At 32.3% G+C, this 21019-nt stretch overlaps 1 protein-coding gene across 4 annotated transcripts in view; it reads right to left on the bottom strand.

Annotated features, from left to right (window-relative positions):
- TECRL (trans-2,3-enoyl-CoA reductase like) overlaps positions 1–21019 on the bottom strand; it is a 95334-nt gene that overhangs the window by 13706 nt on the left and 60609 nt on the right. For all 4 annotated transcript variants that reach the window (XM_070505747.1, XM_070505750.1, XM_070505749.1 and 1 more), the window contains exons 5-8: positions 20899–21014; positions 16430–16535; positions 15101–15173; positions 9941–9984 (exon numbers count right to left, since the gene is read on the bottom strand). In XM_070505747.1, coding sequence (XP_070361848.1) covers positions 9941–9984; positions 15101–15173; positions 16430–16535; positions 20899–21014 — 339 coding nt within the window. The remainder of the gene's footprint in view (positions 1–9940; positions 9985–15100; positions 15174–16429; positions 16536–20898; positions 21015–21019) is intronic.

Raw genomic sequence — 21019 nt, 5'->3', positions numbered from 1 at the left:
CACTAAATGCCTGTTGCACAATGTAAATGAACTTAACATTACTGATCCATACACTAAAAATGATTAAGATGGCAAATTTTATATTTGTTATTTTTACAATAAAGTCTTTAGGTATAAATGTTTTAAATGAGAATGAACTTTAACATGGTAAATAATGAAAATTCAAATGGACTTTACATTTGGATGCATAGGTGTGGCTTAAAGTAAAACTTTTTAAATGTTCATTTATACTTATTTTAAACAATCTTTATTGAATAATTTGACTACTTGTTGCTTCACAATGGCATTCATTTGAGCAATAGCAGGATGTCAATGATTCAGTAGTCCGTTCTACATTCTTGAGAGTAATCATTATATGAATAAATAATATGAAATTGTCAGCTAATATAATTGAAAGAATCAGTGTTTACATGTGAATATCATCTTTTCTTAAATGCTTTGATTTAGAAAGTAAATGGAAATACTTTTTCTCAGTACCCTTTGTACTCTCAGTTCTCTGACATTTCAATTTTATTTTTAATCAGTACTACTAAATATTTAACAATGTACAGTGTAGGAGGTGTCAGATTAATAGTCTGAAAAGGACTTTAGTTAACGTATTAGAAGTGATGTATCTTTCCTCACATTGTGCTCTACAATTTTTTCTGAAAATATCCCCCATTAAATCCCACTGTATCCAGATTGAAAGATACAACTGGATCAGAACACATGGAATTTCAGTAGTAAAGATGCTTTCTATTAACTGCTACTTACTGTACCTTGGTCAGTAACATTTGTCATGTGGCAAAGATGCTAATGACTAATGACGAAAATGAGACAGAGGGAGGCCAACTGTCAGAGACCCACTTTTACATAATTACTGTGTTGTTCTTCCTTACAAACTTCATTAAGTTAAGCTTTCTCTCCTTTAAATAAGTGAAAGTGATGTTTCCATAGAACAAAATCCAAACACCCTAATATAGACTTTGTAGCCATCACTAGTCAGGCTCTGTCATTTGTCTTAGTGAAATCCTTTTGGTTTCTACAGCAAAAATAAGGAATCTTTATTCTGTGATCTCATAATATTTTTATAGTAATGAAAATGATGTATCTAATTTCTGTATATTTCTGTTCCCCCAGTTTTATATGCACTATTATTATTATTAATTATTGACAGATCCAATATCTTATAATTTTATCGTTTGAGCAATGTGGTAATAATTTTATTAATTTCTTTGAAATATAGAATCTGCTAAAATATTTCTAACACTCATAATCTGGTTCATTTTGAGTTCAAGCTATTTTTATTTTCTCTATTTATAATGATAATAATGACAACAATAATTATAACTTTTGTTTTATTTACTTTACCTTAATCAATATTTCAAAAATAATGAAAATCCTGGCTAACTACATGAATACAGAAAGTTTCACCTGTGAAATGTATCAACTATTCTGATCTTGGGAAGTTAGTTTCTACTTTAAGGGATAAGGCATATTCCCTAGACTGATATAATATTTGATAATATAAGCCAATATTACACTGTCTTAATATTCATAATCCTTATGATAATTTATATTACTATGCTCATAAATTATAGAACTTTATTCTAATTCCTACTCTCTACTCATTTATTATGAAACTCACTTATATACATTTCTATCAAAAAATTAATAAGGAGGAGCCTGGCCAGTGGCACAGTGGTTAAGTTCATGCTCTCTGCTTCAGAGGCCCAGGGTTCATGGGTTCAGATCCTGGGTGCAGACCTAGCACTGCTCGTCAAGCCCCACTGGCAGTATCCCACATAAAATAGAGGAAGAATGGCATAGATGTTAGCTCAGTGACAATCTTCCTCAAGCAAAAAGAGAAAGATTGGCAACAGATGTTAGCTCAGAACCAAGCTTCCTCACAAATAATAATAATAATAATAATAAGGATAACATGCATTCTGTTTCAGAAGAAATATATTCAATATGTTAATTAAGGGTTTAACAGAAAATATATATATTAACTAATACTTTATTTTTCACAAAGACTTTATTTTTTTATATCAGTTTGAAGTTCACAGGAAAATTGAGAGGAAGGTACGGAGATTTCCCATATATCCTCTGCCAAACAAACACATAGCCTCTCCCATTATCAAGATCTCCACCAGAGTGGTCCATTTGCTGCATGAACCTACACTGACACATCATAACCACCCAAAGTCCATAATTTACATTATGGTTCACTCTTGATATTGTACATTCTACTGGCTTAGAGAAATGTATGACATATTTCTATCATTATGGTATCATAGTATTTTCACTGCCCTAAAAATCCTGTGTTCCTCCTGTTCATCCCTCTTCCTTCAACCCATGGTGATCATTAATATTTTTCATGGTCTCCATAGTTTTGCCTTTTCTAGAATGTGATATAGTTGGAATCATACAGTATGTTGCCTTGTCAGATTGGCTTATTATGCTTATTAATATACATTTAATGTTCCTCCATATCTTTTCATGGCTTGATAGCTCATTTTACTTTAGCACTGAATAATATTCCATTGGCTGGATGTGCCATGGTTTATTTATCCATTCACCTACTAAAGGACATCTTGGTTGCTTCCAGTTTGGGCAATTATGAATGAAGTTGATATAAATATCCATGTGCAGGATTTTCTGTAGGCATATGTTTTTAAGTCCCTTGGGTAAATACCCAGGAGCATGGTTGCTGGATTGTATTATAAAACTATGTTTAGTTTTGCAAGAAACCACCAAACTTCTTTCAAACTGGCTACACCATTTTGCATTCCAACCAGCAATGAATGAGAGTTCCTATTTCTCCACATCCTCTCCAGCATTTGGTGTTTTCAGTGCTCTAGATTTTGTCCATTCCAATTGATGTATAGTGGTATCTAGTTGTTTTAATTTGCATTTACCTGGTGACATATGATGCAGAACATCTTTCCATATGTTTATTTGCCATCTGTATTTCTTCTTGGTACAATATCTGATAAAGTCTTGGCCTATTTTTTAATTGAGTTGTTTGTCTTCTTATTGTTGAGTTTAAGAGTTCTTTGTATATTTTGGGTAATAGTCCTTTATCAAATGCATCTTTTGCAAATATTGTTTTCCTTGTCTGTGCCTGTCTTCTCATTCTCTTGAAACTGTCTTCCACAAGGCCATTTTTAAGTTAATGAAGTAGCTCATCAATTATTGATTTCATGGATTGTGTCTTCGGAGTTGTATATAAAAAGTCATCACCATACATAAAGTCATCTAGGATTTCTCCTGTGTTATCTTCTAAGAGTTTTATAGTGTTGAGTTTTACATTTAGGCCTGTGATCCATTTTGAATTAACTTTTGTGAAGGATGTAAGGTTTGTGTCTAGATTCATTTTTTTGAATGTGGATGTCTAGTCATTACAGCGCCCTTTGTTATGACTATCTTAACTCCATTTTATTGTCTTTGCTCTAACCAATACATTTGACTTTTGAAAATAAGTAATTGTAGGATTTTAAGAAAAAGTTCAAATATTGCATTTATATTATTGCATGATGTGAAAAAGAAATTTTAATAGTTATTTTATGAATTTATTTGTGGCATGAAACTAATATTTTATTGTATAAACAGCTATAAGAGATGATATTTTCACTCAATAAGTTGTAACTCAAACTATTTGATTTTGGAATTGATTTAATGTTTAAAATTATTTATTTTATATCTGTGGTCTACCTCATTACTACAATTTTGGAAATACCTGAATTATTTTTTTAATCCATAGAGCTTTCATGAAATATTATATAACACAAGAATGTGCATATACAGTACAAAAATATAGTATAAGAATGGCCCAAACAATAAAATTTTAAAAATAAGGATATTTTACATATACTAACTCTGTATTTAATTATTATTAAAAACACACTTTTAGTGACTTTTTCAGCCATTATTTTTATATCATTTTTATATTATATATTTTAACAATAACAATTTTTTTGGTTATAATAGCTGCTGGTTTTAATTGAAACCATTACTATAGTCAGGAGTAACTCAGTTTTAAATGAAGAACCCATGGTAATTATAGTAAAATAATAAAATATAATATTTGCGTTAATTTTACATCATTTTTTTAAACGTGTTTTCCAAATAAATTATTTAAGAAGCAGTGACTCCAATCAAATTTAAGTATAAAGCTTGAGTCCTATGTATATAATTAAAAGATAGTCCATGGATTTGAGAGGAAAGTAGAATGGCAAATGATGAGAAAACATAGAGGCCTAGATTTTATTTTAAATCTTCAATGAAAAGTAAATGTAAATCTTGTTATCGGTGGTTATCAATAGTAGGCAGAAGATCAGAGAAAAAATTGTCCCAGCTAAACCTGAGCAGACTGCTGAGAAGGAAAGCACTCACATTTGGCACCCTTTTCTCCCCTCCTTCATCTCATCCACAAATACCAAACATTCACAAGCATTTTCCTAGCCTTTCTGTGGTTTCCACAACTGCAGCCAACTCACCTCTACCGTTATTAAATATTATAATATATTGTCCCCAGCATCCTCCCCTAATCAAAAACTACAGTTCTATGCTCAAGCTCCTTCTCAGTTAAACGTTACAAGACAAGGTGTGACTACTTGACAAGAGCATAATTTATTCCTTTCCAAGAATATTTGCTTTTAATAAAAAAACTTAACCTAAATGAGTGGATAACCAATGGTGAGACTAGAACCAGAGAGACAAAACCAGGGAGAAGAGTTATTTTCAGTACTTTGCAAACTATGCCTTAGATGTTATTATCTATTCCTCTCATTTTCCCCCTCATTGAAGACAGTAAGAAAGGCAAGAAAAATCCTTTATGGGTGAAATGCTCCTTGTACAGAGAACTGACAAACTATGATTGCCTCTGGAGAGTAAAAATAAGGTTCGAGAGGAAGAGTGGATAAAGAAAACAGGATTGTTATTAATAAAATCAATTATTAAAAATTATAAAATCCATTTGTTTTGCAGTTGTGATTTTGGTGTTTTGATTTGTTGCTTTGTGGGTGGGGTTGGTTTCAGAAGATGAAGAGGAGTCATAGAAATATGAACAGGCTGGATTATAGTGTGTCTCCACAATATTTACAGCAGAAAAACAAAGTTATATCTAAAAGTTAGAGGGAAAAATATTCTGATGCCTTTCTAAATTTGCCTGTATTTGATTCTACTTGTTTGATTTTTCCCTTGTAGATTTTGTGATGCCAGAACATATTTGAGGGAACGAAGTGGTGTTGAAAGACAGAAAAAATGTACCAAAGGAAGAGGTGATACAATACTTTTCAGAATATAGTATAAATGTGTCAAAACTCACCAAAATCAAAGATTTTCCACAAGGAATTATTATGTAACTTTAGAACATACTAAGTATGTATTGTGAAGTGTGGTGTTTTGCCTACAATATATTTTTAGTGTAGTAGGAAGCTCAGAATAGCAGTAGAAAGAAAACACAGGGAGCAGAAAAGAAAATTATGATTATTTATTTATTTGTTTATTTTGAGGAAGATTAGCCCTGAGCTAACTACTGCCAATCCTCCTCTTTTTGCTGAGGAAGATTGGCCCTGAGCTAACATCCATGACCATCTTCCTCTACTTTATACATGGGACGCCTACTACAGCATGGCTTTGGCCAAGTGGTGCCATGTCCGCACCCGGGGTCCAAACTGGCGAACCCCGGGCCACTGAGAAGCAGAATGTGCAAACTTAACCGCCGCACCACTGGGCTGGCCCCAGAAAATTATAATTATTAATGGTTAGTGCAGAAAATGGATGATTCACACATGAATAACTAAGAAGTATAACCATATTTAACATGGTTCTAATATATTATCTTCTTACCAGGTAATAATCTGGCTCTACGTAGCAACTATTTTTCTGAAGTAAGGCCAGTTCGTTTCAATGGTAACGGTGAGAGTGATGTGCCTTCCAACTTTTCTGTGTCCCTTAATGAGGTGCTTCAGAAGTGTGGTTTTCTATGTAGTTTTCTTTGTTATTTTATGAAAGAGAACCTTCTAACAAAGAACCAAACATAAATCAAGGGCGTAAAAGAAACAATGCTGTAGATTAGTGTCTTGGCTGAGGGCATTTTATGTTACACCAAAACACAGAAGTCTGAGGTCGAAATGTTTAGTTACAACTTCACTCAATTTAGAGAAACTCACACCCATTGGTTTGCTGGTTGGATTAAATGCCAGATACAACAAAACACAGTTTGCTCCTCTGCAACATCGAGAGGTGTCTCTCTGAGCTCATTTCTTCTGTTTGAAGTAAATGAGACGTCCCCATACAACACATGCGCATCAGATCACCCCACACTGCTCCTCCAAGGATTTTTAGTGGAACTGCCTATCACCTAGAAGTGAGGGGAAAGCACGGGGATACTTGTATTATATAATTCTCTACATTTTTTCATTTAACAAGGACCTCTAAAGTTTTTACTTTGATTTTTTTTATGGTCCACATTTAAATAAAATTGTATTTGTAGGGGAAGGATACTGATTGAATGGTTAATTATCGTTGCTTCTAGCGATGGAATTTTGTATTATTTAAAATCTGTATGCCATTTTATGTTGCTTGGAATTTGTATGTATTATTTTTATAATTAAAAAATTAAATAAAGCTATTTCATTATGAGAAAACAGCCCAGGGTATCCTTTGAGGCCTACTTTACGCGTACATTCTCCAGGAAGCTTTCTTTGATCCACTCTCCATTCTATCCTCAGACTCGAATGGGAGCCCTGCCTGCTTTATACTGTTGGCGTCACATGATCTTCCTCATCCTCTTAAACTTCTGGTCTTTTTTTCTTTCTTTTTTCTTTTCCTTTGTTGCTCAGTAATTACTGAGTGAAACCAACTTTAAATAAATCAAGCTTTTTTTTCTTATGCTGAGAGTACATAGATCAATAAATGAAAAGCAAGTAGTTTACAAACATAACATTTTATTAGCAGAATAATTAGCAGTTGCAATTATGACATTTTCTCCTTGAATTTTACATTGTATGATTGACTCATGAATTTCCCCTTTGTTCCTTCTTTATAATAATTGATTCTATTATACACTGGTAATTGTTTTTTTTTTTTTTTTTTTTGAGGAAGACTAGCCCTGAGCTAACATCTGGCAATCCTCCTCTTTTTGCTGAGGAAGACTGGCCCTGAGCTAACATCTGTGCCCATCTTCTTCTATTTTATACGTGGGATGCCTACCACAGCATGGCTTGCCAAGCGGTGCCGTGTCAGCACCCGGGATTCAAACCGGTGAACCCCAGGCCGCAGAAGCAGAAAGTATGCACTTAACCGCAGTGCCACCAGGCCGGCCCCTAATTTTTTTTGTTTTTGCTTGAGGAAGATTAGCCCTCAGCTAACATCGTCGCCAATTCTCCTGTTTTTTCTAAGGAAGATTGGCCCTGAGCTACCATCTGTGCCCATCTTCGTCTACTTTTAATATATGGGATGCCTGCCACAGCATGCTTTGATGAGCGGTGCATAGGTTCATGCCTAGGATCGGAACCAGCGAACCCCGGGCTGCCAAAACAGAGTGCTGGAACTTAATCACTCACCACCACGCCTGCCTTATGCTAGTAATTTTGATATAAAATAATTTGAAATGCATTGGACTTAAAAGCAGGTTGCTTATTGTTTCAAAATCATTTGTATATGTATTATTTGTAATAAATCCTCAAGGTAAACACTTATACATTCAGCTATTATGAATGAAAACATTAACCTTGAAATATAGAATGTTACACTCATAATGATATGGCAGGCATCTTCAATTTAGGTGATTATACACGAACTCGATCAACTCATTAGTTGTTACTTTCTGTATTAGAATCAATTCTGTAAACCTTATATATTAATATCATTATTATTTGTAAAAATTGTGTGTTCTGCCTACATTGATCACTATTAAGAAATTCCAGAGCTAGCAGGCTTTTTAAATTCATCATCACAACTTACAATTTTAAGAGCCACTGTGGCCCTTCTGTCTAATTTCTAAATTTCTATTTGTAATGGAATACAATTACACTCAAAATTCTGACTTTAAAATAAGCTTTTTCCATATATTCAATACTGTTTATACTTAGAAGCACAAGTTAGTCTTTTTATCCTAATTTAAGTCTATAACAGAAACAGACAATGCTTGTTCTATGCTCAGAGATGTGGAATTAAAGTTATCACATTTACGTGCTACGACTGTATTGGACATAGTCTATGCCACTATTTATCAGTATTTGCATAGTTTGGCATCTTGGCCCTTACAAGACAGCAACTGCGTGTTAAGATTTTACTAGTTGCTTAATTCTTCTTCTTAATATTAAGTTTCGCCCTGGGGACTATATAAAATAGCATTAATTAATAAAGGCATGAATAACGGAGAAGAATTAGTAGCTTAATAAGGAAGCAGAGTTTTCAAAAGACTTTGGAGGAAAAATATATATTGCAAACTATTAGAATTTTGCTTGTTTCCAATTATGACTCTTTTCACTTTTCAAGAAAAATATTACAACTATTATGATACATAATTTTTTAAAAGCTACAACTTTTCTTAAAATTTTTCTTTTGTTCTAGAGCCATGGATTCATATCCACACCACATTTGAGAAAAGGAAAGAAATAAAATATATTATATAAAATGGGAGCTGTGTAAATATTTACACAAAAATAAATAAGAGTAAACAACTTGCCAAAAAAGTAGTGGATGATTTCATAAGGAAGAGAAAAATGAGAGAAACAATCAGATATTAATCTAAAAATATATCTAAATAAAGACCAAGTATGTGATTATTATTTTGTTAATCCATGAATTCATTCTTCCATTTGCTCAAATTAACTAAGTGGTTAATATAAAGAGAACATTAGACTTGGTGCAATGTAAGTTAGCAATAAAGACATCAAAATAAATAACTGCAGACTTTCTGTCCATGAACAATATACATATATCAAAAACTAAAAGGTGGTGACATATTTACAGTATATTTGCTTAAAAATTTCTAAATAAAGAAGTGATTTTTTGTTATTTATTCAAGTGAGTGGTGAGCTCCTACTATGCACAAAACTAGTTGCTAAAAAAATTTAAAATGACCTGCTCCCCTCACCACCATCACCATAGAGGATGTTATTAACCAAGCTATTAATTAAAACAAATATATATATACGCACACAGAGGTTTGTGTGAGAGCTTTTGCAGAGTTATGGAGTGCAATTTATGCCTTGTATGAAGTGGTGGGGTCTAAGTTGTTCAGTACAAACGTCACAAGGAATATGGACTTGTTCATGGGAGGATATCAACGTATCGAGGACAGGAATCATGGGAGTTAATCTCTCAGGGACAGGAGTGAGGGAAGAACATGAACAAAGAATGAAAGCATGGTATGAGGCTAAATATGTCTAATGAAATAATTCACGTATTTCAGAAATAATAAAGAATCTGTGGTACACAGATTGATTTGGACCCAACTCAAACAATGGGTATGTGAAGTTAAATAGAATGATCTAAGGAACTGGACTGAGAACAATTAAGAAAGAGCTGTGTTTCACTCAAAAAATCGCTTTGTTTTCATCCAGAATCACTTAAATTAACAATTATGCCAAAGTGTTTTTTGGATGTTCATCTATCAGATTTGTAAAACTTTTTGCTCTTAGAGTTTTACAAGTTGGTAAATATGCTGACAATTGGAAGAATTACTGAGTATAATTTTTTCAAATTTTACTGTATTTTAAATGACTCTAATCATCCTTTACAGATGAGTACAACATTTTGATTAAAAGATTGAGAGAGCTAATGACTTGATTATGGGAAGTTATCTGATTTACTTCATTTAACACCATTATGTATATGATATAAAATAGATCATATTTTCTACATGGCAAATCCTCAAGTGCGATCTGATTTGCATTCTTAATAATACCACAATTACAGTATGAGTAATATAAAGAATACGTACCAGAAAATTGATAGCAGATACTGTGATTTGCCTGTTTCCAAATGCTAGAAAGTAGGAAAGGAAGATGTTATGCAAACACTTATATTTTGGATTGCCACAGTATAGCAAGAATTCGGGCAAGGTTTATTGGATATCACTAGCCTCGGGTCAAAAGTCCTACGAGGTATGTAATTGACCTTTTGGGATGATACTTCTGCAGTCTAAAGAGATGAAAATATTTTTACTTTCCAGATGTACTTTTCTTTTAGTAACATAATGATATTTAGAATACAAATGAAATCTTTTTTTAATTTGTATAATTAAACTGTTTGAAAGCAGATTTAATCTATTTTGTTTGTCACTTTAAAAGCACATTAATACAGACTAACATATAATGGCACCCAATAAAAACTTATTTTTTAATGTTTAAAAACAAAAAGACAATGAAGAACATACAACTATGTACCGGGGGGCTTTGGGGAGAAAAAGGAAAAAAAATAAAATCTTTAAAAACAAAAAGAAAAATCCTAATAATAATTTTTATTTCTGCATTGATGTTTTCTAACAGGCAATATTTTAAATGTTTTTTATTTTTTCATCATAAAAAATATGAGGCAAGTATTATTGTTTTATCTTAAAATAAAGAAAAATATAGGTTATATAATTTCCCAAATCTTATAAAGAGTAATAGACAAAGTGGAATTAAAAACAATGTCCTAAAGTCACCTTATTCCTGTTGGAGAAGTTGGAATATACAAAAGTACTGGAAAATAGAATTACCTGATAAGCTTATCTTCTGTATTAATAGTTCCATTTCTTTCTTCTAGTTTTATGTGTGCACATGTAAATTGTATTTATTTATATAAACACCTATATAAATAAAAATTAATAGAATGCCCCATTTTGAATCTTGTATTTTTATGTAAGAATATATTTAAAGACTTTTCCAATATTGTTAAACATTCCTTGTCAAAACTATCATGGAATCTGCATCATAAGGTGTGATGTGGCCAGCTCTTGAAACAGTAAATATTATGCACTTGCTGCAATTAGGATCACTTAATTTTGTGTATGATAAATAATACTGCTTCAAATATCTTTCTGTATAAGTCTTTTACTGAAGTTCTAGTTCTACGGGCTAGAAATTTAAAAGTGTAATTTAGTTAAAAGTTACATAAGTATATTTGGCTATATGTATAAAGTACATATATAAAACATGTACTTGTATTGGAAGTTTTTCTTTATATAGTACATTTATCTAAGTATAAAATAAAATATATTGATGGAGAAAATTTGAGATATATAAAAGTGTAAAGGGAAAATAAAATCCATTAAAAATCCTGTCATCCATGGAACCTAGTTAAAATTCAAATTTTCCCTTTTGGAAATATACATCATTTGTTATACACTTTTTATAATATTTAATAGAACAAGTTTATAATAACCTTTTCCCTTAATATTATGTTATACACATTTTGCGATATAAACATTCTTCTCTAGCTACATCATAATAATTAGGTGATATCCATCCCTATCAACCATAATTTTTTTTATTTGTGCCCACATCTGGACAAAACTTTACTCATTCAACGATAGTTATTAGGAATTTACATGGCAGCACTACACTGTATTCTTTTGATAAATTAATTATAAACAAAGGCAAATGCAACCCTGTCTGAATAGAACTTACTTTCTGACAAGGAAACAAATACTAACCACATAATAACAAATGGAAGTTTGCAACTTGGATAAGTGTTACTAAGAAGGATCTATGTCGTATTCAATGTTAAGAGCTAAAAAGAAGGATTTGTTGTAATCAGGGAGGACTCTCCGAGTACATGATTGAGTTTTCATCCAAAAAAAAAGGAAAAAATATTAACACAGAGAAGAGAGAGGTTCAGAACATTTCTTGCAGCAGGACAGTGAAGATGTGCTTTGTTTTCATTTTTTAATGAGAATAAACAATGATGGGATAAAACAGGTACTGGGTCAAAGAGTATAATTTTGAAATATTGTTACTATTTATTCCCAGAAAACACAGTTACAGATAATATAATTTAAAACAAACTTTCTAGAAAAAAATGTTATCATTAAAACTTGCTATAATATTTTTACAATTTGTATCATATTTCACATTTAAGCAGGCAAAAAAAGGTAGGTCATTTTTCCTTGACTATTTTTGGCATCAAACATTATGTATTAAGTTTTCTGAACCTATGCATCCTGGTTTGTGGTTAATGGAATATTCCTGCCACTGGGCAGTTTTTAATTATGATAATATGTTTTTCTTATTTACTTTTAAATATTGTTCAAGAAGTATGGAAAAGGACACCCTTACTGGTATAAGTGTTGGAAATGAATACCAACATATTATCTTTCATTTAAGTTGGTTTAAGCGTGTAAACGTACAAATGCTGTTAATTTTGTGCAGTCAGATCTGCTGAGACTAGGACTATGAAAAAGATGAAAGCGTTGGCATAGAGAATGTAGAAAGTGGTGAAAAAAAAACCAGTTGATGTAAAAGACAAAGAGCGACAGTGTAAACTACGACAACATAAAAAGAACAGAAAAATAAGAATCATAGCTATAATGTAAGAAGAAATATCCAGAATGAAAGACTTGAGTATGTAAGTAGAAAGAACATACCTAAAGTGAAACCCCAGAAAAACATGATGAAAAAAGTAAACATACATAAAATCCTACCACTGTTCTTTTCTTTCTTTTTCTAATTTTGAGGGTAAAATGAAGGAAAAATATGTTGTAAGCATGCAGGTTCTAAAGAAAATTTTCAAAGGAAACAATGTAAAAATTGGCTCAATTGTCTATTCTGCAACGCTAAGCGCACAAATTTAAGCAGTGCACAATTGGAGTAAAATGTTTTAAAACAAAGGAATTTCTAACCTGTTGAATTAGTATGTTTGATTCATTTTCCTTATATATGATTATCTAATAAGATTATAACTACTTTGCTAGAAACAGCTTTAATATGTACTCGTTTCCTCTTTTGTCACTTTGTCATAGTCTTTTCTGTAATATTACTATTTTTACTTTTAGATTCAATACTTATTTAGGAATATGTTTTTAAGCATCTAGTTTAAAAATTTTATGTTCAAATTTTTTTTACTTAACTATGCTTAATGTTTATATCATCTCATCTAAAGATAATGTAGTTTGTATTACTTCTACTTTGGAGGCACTGCATTGAATTGTTATGATCTAATATATGACCTAGATTTTAAAATAAAAATATTAAATCTATGAATTTTAACTAAAATATTATAAAGGGGAAGGAGTAATCTTTAAAAATCTTAGGAAGAGAAAAACGCAAGGGAAGATCTTTTTGTATCATAGCTGCCAAAAAGAAAAGTGAAATTCTTAGAAAAAATAATACCTAACAAATGTCATAAGCATATGACAAATTAGAGAGATCTGTTGAATCCTACTACTTGCCTGTAACGTGGGCTAATTATCCTAGGTCCACATAACTATTACTACACACTGAATAGTGTCCCACAAAATCTATATGCTGAAGACCTAACCCCCAATATGATGGTATTTGGAGATGGGACCTTTGGGAGGTAATTAGCTTTAGATGAGGTCATGAGGTTGGGGCCCTCATGATGGGATTAGTGCCTCTATAAGAAGAGGCATCAAGGAGCTTGCTTCCTCTCTCTCTCCACCATGTGAGGACATGGTGAGAAGGCAGCCCTCTGCAAGTCAGGTGGAGAGTCCTCACCAGGGAAGAGAATCCGCCAGCATCCTGATCTCGGACTTCCCTATCTCCACAACTGCGAGGAAGAAATTCCTCTTGTGAAAGTCATCCGGTCTGTGGTATTTTGTTACAGCCACCAAAGCTGACTAAGATGACTATCAATTTAAGAAACAGATGCGTCTCCTGATTACATCAAAAAATTGAGTCCTACTTATATCTTATGCATTTAAAAGTCTTAAATGAGGCCTCAGGACCTCATTTTCCTAATCTATAATGGAGAACATGAACACCTACATAATAATGTTGTTTATAATTACAAAAGAAATAGCAATTTTACAGTTCTCGACAAATATTGTTTTCAATAAATGTTTTGCCTGTATTAACACAATCAACCTTTATTATTTTGCATCGGATATGTGAAGGTAGCATTTTTCAGAGGCTCTTCTTAAACATACTATGGAGCAAAAATATTTATCTGTTTATGTTCTGAAGTTAAAAAGTGCATCTTCTGGTAAATATTTTAAAAATCAGTTAGAGTTATATGAGATCAAAAGATTTTTTCCTTCAATATTCTGAGTTAATGGTTAGTATTTAGAAGAGTTAATGTTTTGAACATTTCAGTTACTCTTAACTTAGCACGCTGAACTAGATTTGCTGATCTTAGCAAAGACCCCAAATAATGTAATTCTCTGTATTGAGACTTCAAGCAAAAAATTGTCAGATTACATTATTTTATAAAATCTAAAATAAAGCTTGACTACGTCATTCATTTCCATTTATTTCAAACTTTATAAAGAGCAGAAATAGACCACAAAAAATAATTGTCAATTAAATGTGTGTGCCTTGGGAGCTGCAGTAAAAGCTGGCGAGAGCAGTCCACGATGAGTAAAAGAAATGAAATTCTTCTCCAGGACAGGTATTTTTTCCCCCAAATTAGGAACTGAAGGTTTAGCTTTGGTCCAGTTAACTTTCCACCAAATTGCTTCATCCGAGTCAAGGACCAAAGCGATTTAAGAAAGTTATAAATAAGAAACAGTATGTCACAGAAAAAGGATGCCTCTATTTTATTTTCATTGAATCACACCTGGAAGAATAATTATTTATTGTTTATTTTTAAAGTATCTGATAGCTGATTGTACGTGATTATGTGATTTTATAGAATTTTTCTTTTTAAGCTTTACTCTTTCATTTTACTATCTGTCATTTTGGAGGTTTGCAATCAACTCATATTTTTGCTAGAGTTCTTATAGAGAGAAAATAAATCAAAGAATGACAGTCAAATCTGGTCTTTTATGTCTACATAAAAATGTAATGGAATATGGTATGGAAACAATTTAAAATTGACTTTTTTTTCATTATTTGCTTATTCCTTTAAGTGTGCCATGTTGTTCATCATTTCTATGTAGTTTAGAAAGAGTTTTGATGTTGGCAATTTAGTATGGGGTTAGTTAAGAAGAAATCCTACATACATGGTGGTGTATACCGTGGGTGATTAATGTAGTAGGCCATCCAAGAAGTGAATCCCCAGTAAAAGACACAGCCCTACAAATAACACAGAATAAAAGTAAGTAATGTACAGCATATAGATCACATCACTCTAAACCACCCTACACGTTTATATGCCACACTGCAGTAGTTTTGTATAAAAAAAATGATGTAAATTTTCTAAACTGGCTAAATGGAATGTTTCTTCATCCAATAGCATTTTAAAAGTACCTTTTTGATATCACTAAAGAAATGCATTGCTTTACTCAGTCCTTATTAATATAAATGGGTATTCAGGATAGAGGACAATTGTGACACTGCTTTAGAAAATTTCTGAAGAATGGTTTTTGTCTATCAGATAATAAATATGAATTGTCATAAAAATAAATTTTCTATTGCATAAAATGTACTAATACTCATTTTCCAACAGTAAATGAATAAGAAGATGAATTATTTGCTCATCAAGTAATGTCTTGATTGATTAGAAAGAACAAGGCCTGGTTTTAGAAGTCCTAGGCTATAATGCTGATCCTATACTGATATGATAAATTTTAATACCTTCTGTCAAAAGAGAAGCTAGTGAAACAATTTCTGAGGTTTCTAAGAGTTTTAGAGTTTACTGTTTCATCACAATGGCAATAGAATGGCTGCCTTGTTGAAACTTTTCGAAAACAGATATTTGCCAAAGAAAGGAAGATTTTAGTAAGAGCATAATGTGTATTGAAAATAAATTTTAAATTGAAAAGTAAATTTCAATTTGAATTAGAAAGTTGAATTGCAGCATATTACCTAACCTACATTTCCAATTCAATGTTCCAGAAAATTTCTCATTTTCTTGATCATTATTTGATGGTTAATAACTGTTGCATTCACCATTTTTTCGAAGAGTAAAGCCACTATCATCACACTGTCAAGTATCGTAAAGATGGGGTGTAGTATCATTATTTTAATCACACAGATGTTTGTTTATAGGAAGGTTCATAAATGACATTCTTCCCCTCCAAGTGGCACTTAAATAATCTGAATTCAATGTTAAGTATTTTCAAAATTAAAAGTTGCCTGAACTTATCTAGCTTGCAACATAAGATCTTGGCAAACTTTTCTATGCAGGGTTATTGGTTGAGGGCAGCTCCAATGAAACAGGTCACCCAGGAAATAACGTTTCAGGAACAGAATGTTTAAGACAGGCTGATACTGCTGAACAGACAAATCTAGGCTTGAGGGAAATAAACATGATTGAATTATTTTACAGGTGATTCGATACATAAATTATCTCAGTAATAATTAAAATTACAAAACATATCGATCCCTACCTTTATCAAATTTTTCAAAGGTGTATGTCCTGCAGAAACTTTGTGTACAAATAAGGTTTCCAAAAGATATCGGATATAGTGCATACAATGGCAGAAGCAGGCCAAGCTAGAAAGAAAATGAAATATGAATACATTAAATTCTCTCCTAAAAATCTGACTTGCCTTATGCATAAGATATTTTAATTTTTTTATTTACTACATGATTCTACTTATTAGGAAATATTGTTTTCAGTAACCAAACCACAAGTGTTTGTGTTAATATTTTTATTCTAGAAATGTTCTAAACTTATTTAATAACAAAAGTACTGTTGCAACAGTCTCTATAAATTTACTTCTGATGACACTAGAAATATTTCATAAATTGTATGCTCGCACCTGCTCCAGGAATATATGTACGTATAATAATTGCAAATGTGCTCATATCAAAATGCCTCCAGATTAAAGCAGACAATTCAAAAATATCCAAAACCTACTTAGAATGCATTTGACATTTTATAATATTCAGAATAACTTTTTCATTGTCTACTTGTCCTTTAGCAAGTCCCATAGATTGAAAAAGTTTGAATTTCATATCCTATGGGTTCAATGCTGCTTTTGTTTTGTTTAGTTTATGTTTGGTTTTTGCCCACCTAACATATTGCAATATTTTGTTTGTCCCTTTGTGCATTTGTTTTTGTTGCTATTTTTCTAAGTTACCACCTCTTCTTGTCATTTGTATAACCCTATTTTAAAACTAAATGCCAAATGTAATTTACAGAAGTATATTTAAGAAAAAAATATTTTGCATTAAAATCTGTACCTATGTTGTTATAAATAAAATGTAAAATTTCAAATCCTTTGGCTGCTATTCAAGAAAATCAACATGAATCAAAGATTGCATAATTAAACCAATAAAGGTTGAGCATAAAAATCAGCATGCCATTTAGTCTACATAAAATAAAACATCGAGTCTCCACTGGGAGTTCATTTTAACAAAAATGAACCAACGATTTCTGATTTTAATAATAGTGACTTTAGGTAAGACAAACAAATAAACAAACACTAATCAACCTGGCTAAGTCATCAGGGAATTTATCATTATTAATCAATTCATAAATATATAATTTTGCATCTCTTATGGGAGAGATGTTTTATGTGATGTGTATATCTGTGAACAATAGACAATTTCTGAAAGATGTGAGAGACCAAACAGTGTGGTGATCTGGGGATAGCACTTTCTAGACAGTAAGACAAGCACAAGCAAAGATCCTGATCTAGGAAGTTGCCTTGTGGGGTCAAAGAACTGGTGAGGGCATTGATATCCCTCCTAACTTGTTCGTTCTTTTGTAGAAGTGTTTATATAAATACCTGATTAATAAAATTTTCCATTTTGTAATAAAGCAGAAAAATTAGGTTACACCCAGCAATGTAGCAGAGCTCTAAATGAGAAATTTTAGTTCAAGCCATGATACCTCTAAATTAGTTCACTTATTTATTTTATACTATACATAAGAGAGCACAGAGACCAGTATAGAATTTACTGCTATGCCTTGCTATTTGGATATATGCCACTTTGCACACTATTGATAACTCACCTACCAAGTTTCATTTCATTCAACAATATTCCTATTCTTTTTTCATTTTGATTGACTTCTCTTCAAACATCAACTCTTGCTCTCTCCTGTGCTAAACTAAGTGCACATCCATAAATAGGCTGGGGCCCAATTCTTCTTCTAGTTATAATATTTGAAAATATCTTATCCTGTATCAAATAAGTTTCAAAGTCTGAGGGCTGTGGAAGAAGACAGTCTCAACTTCAGAGCTTCAAGGGAGGCAATGTATCAGGTTTCTGTTGATGAAGAATTTGAAGGCAGTGTTCAGATAAAATTTTGAAGATATAAGAGATTTTTCTAATAATGGACTTTGAATTGCAGAGGACACAGTGGAAGGATTCCAGGAGTTGGGGAAGACTCATGGAAGGCAACATTAGACGATTGTAGAGTTTATTGAGATGGAATGTGTGAAATGAGGGAGGATGACCTGACAGTGTGGGGTTAATGAGGTGGATACATCCCTAAACAGGGATATAGTATCCAAATATCTAAAGTATTATCTTGCGTTTAAAGCAGATAGTCACACTGTGAACACTGACTGCAGGAAAGGTTTCTCTGGCTGCTTTTCCATCGCTGATGATGCAGTTAGAAGCCCCAAGAAGGTGTGGCCTTAGCCACAGTTCAGCTAGTTCACCTGATCCCTCTAGTGGGAGAGACTATGCTACTTTTGAGTATGTTTCTCTATCTTAAATACCGTTGATTAAATAAAGAACATCTGTGTTACACCAAGCTGTGGACCACCTTTTCACTACTTGATGGGGACAGAGATCCTGCAGGAGATTCGGCCTTAGTGTGCAGAGGTTTCTAAGCAATTCAAAGAATTTTGTGGCAGTTCAGTCACATATAGATCTGAATCCAGCAGAAAAATACTTTTGACTCTGTGATGTGATTCAAAGCAATTTTGGAGAATTAACATTGGAGTGTGTGGCAAATGGAGATGACATTTGAAATTTGATCTTCTTAACCTTGGGAAATGACATCGTCCATCCTGAAATTCACTTGCCTTAGAAACCTTTGATTACTTTATAATCTCTACTGTGACACAAATTTCAAAAGCAGTTTGTGTGTTTGTGTATATCTGCTCTGAAATAATTTCATAAAAACAATATATTTGCTATTTTGGAACAATGTAGCACAAATACATTTATCACTGAAATGTTATAAAACACGCTGTGTTTGTGTTTAAGAACGGTAACCAACCCTGAGTCAATTCCTTTGAGAATGCCACTGGGGAAAAAAGTGTTCTTTTTTCATGCTATGCTATATATCTGGTTCATATTATATATTTGGTGTAAAAACTAAGTGCAATTACATTCTCCTTATGAACTCTCCACCCCAGACTCTTTCTAAATGAATTGGGCCTTCCCTTCACTCAAGAAAAAGGACAGATGTTAATTTTCCAAAAGGCCCCGAACAGCTTGTCCTATAAAACCTGACCATCATCCCCGAGAGCTGATCTCCCTATCTTCTCTGTGCTCTGCTCCACTAACTTTCTTTCTGCCCCTACAAAGCATCAATTGGCTTTGTACCACAAATAATTTCCATATTAAGATTCCTCAAATTTACTAAAATCTGACTAATCTCTTCAGAGAACAAAGAAAAAAGTTCAAATGCAACTTTCTTAGAGAAGCCATCTTAGAACTCCCATCCAGGTCAGGTTCCTCTCTTTCATCCTCTAAAAGTGCCCAATGTAAAATAAATACATAGTATGATATTGATTCATCTACATATTTCATTCAAAATATTTTTCTTGAGTATTTCCTAGAAATCAAGTCATGTGTTAAGCAGCGAAAATATCCTGGATATCAAAATACATTCATTATAGAACTTTTACTCTATAGAGGGAAAAACACAAACAAATGTTTACGTGAATATATAATTTTAAAGTTGTATACAATAAATTGTATAAAAGAAAAATATTTTAGTAGCATATTGGTCATGGAAGGAATAGTAATGGCTACCTTAAGTAAGAAATATTAAGCTTCTATTTGAAGCTTGAATAATAGATAAGGAAGAGGTAGGTAAAGAAGATTGAGGCAGAGGGATGGCATGTGTAAATGCCCCATGTGAAAGGGAACACGGCAGGTATCAGGATAAGAAGGAAGACCAGAGTGACTGGAGTACAGAAATTAAGGGTAAGGGAAAGCTTGATTTGAGATGGGAGAATTACTAGTCAAATCATTCTCTATCTTCTAGTATTCCCGTGACCTGAATTTTTCTTCATAATTCTCTTGGACTTTAGTCATATAATCAGGTTCTTTTTTTTTGTTTTTGAACAAATTGCTAATCCTACATCTCAGTGTAGCATCTTGAATAATGATTTTCTTTCTCTTTAATTCGGTATGCCGAAAGAGACAGACAGACAGACCAACCAATTATTTCCACAATATGCTAACTACTCCGGTTGTATATTCTGCTTTGATAACTGTCTTGGTCTTTTTTCTGTCTTCAACGTAAAATTTAATTTTGTATTTTGACTTACTAAAGATAACTCGTAAAAACTTTTTCATTAGTTAGGTCATTATTTCTTTCCTATGTAATGTTGCCCATGTTTTTAAAGAAGTATCTATATTTTGAGCCCAAATATGGCTGCTCAACTTTATAATTGAAGATCTTTTTTGATATTTCTAAATTTCCAGATTTCTCTTGTTGTGTGATTATTATCAACTTAAATTCCCTCTACTTTAAAGTATATTTAATAGTTTGTTGTTTATAAATTTGCAAGTTGGTGTGGATACATTATTTATGGTTACCTAAAATATATTTCCCCAAAATTGAATTCACTTTAATTGGGTTTACAAACAACCTTTATTAAGATAATATCTGTGTACTAGTTCACCTCCTCCTTAATCTATACGTACTATACGTATTACTTACTGTACCACTGGGTGGCGTAATCTTCTAGAACACTCTTTCATGTCATATATATATGGGATCCTCAAATAAAAGAGGAGATATATTAGCAGAGGTCCTGTGTATTCAGCCAAAAATACCTGAA

Source organism: Equus asinus, chromosome 3, assembly GCF_041296235.1.
Source record: "Equus asinus isolate D_3611 breed Donkey chromosome 3, EquAss-T2T_v2, whole genome shotgun sequence".
NCBI classification, from domain to species: domain Eukaryota; kingdom Metazoa; phylum Chordata; class Mammalia; order Perissodactyla; family Equidae; genus Equus; species Equus asinus.
Note: the sequence above shows the minus strand (reverse complement) of the source record. Positions and strands in the feature narration are given on the sequence as shown.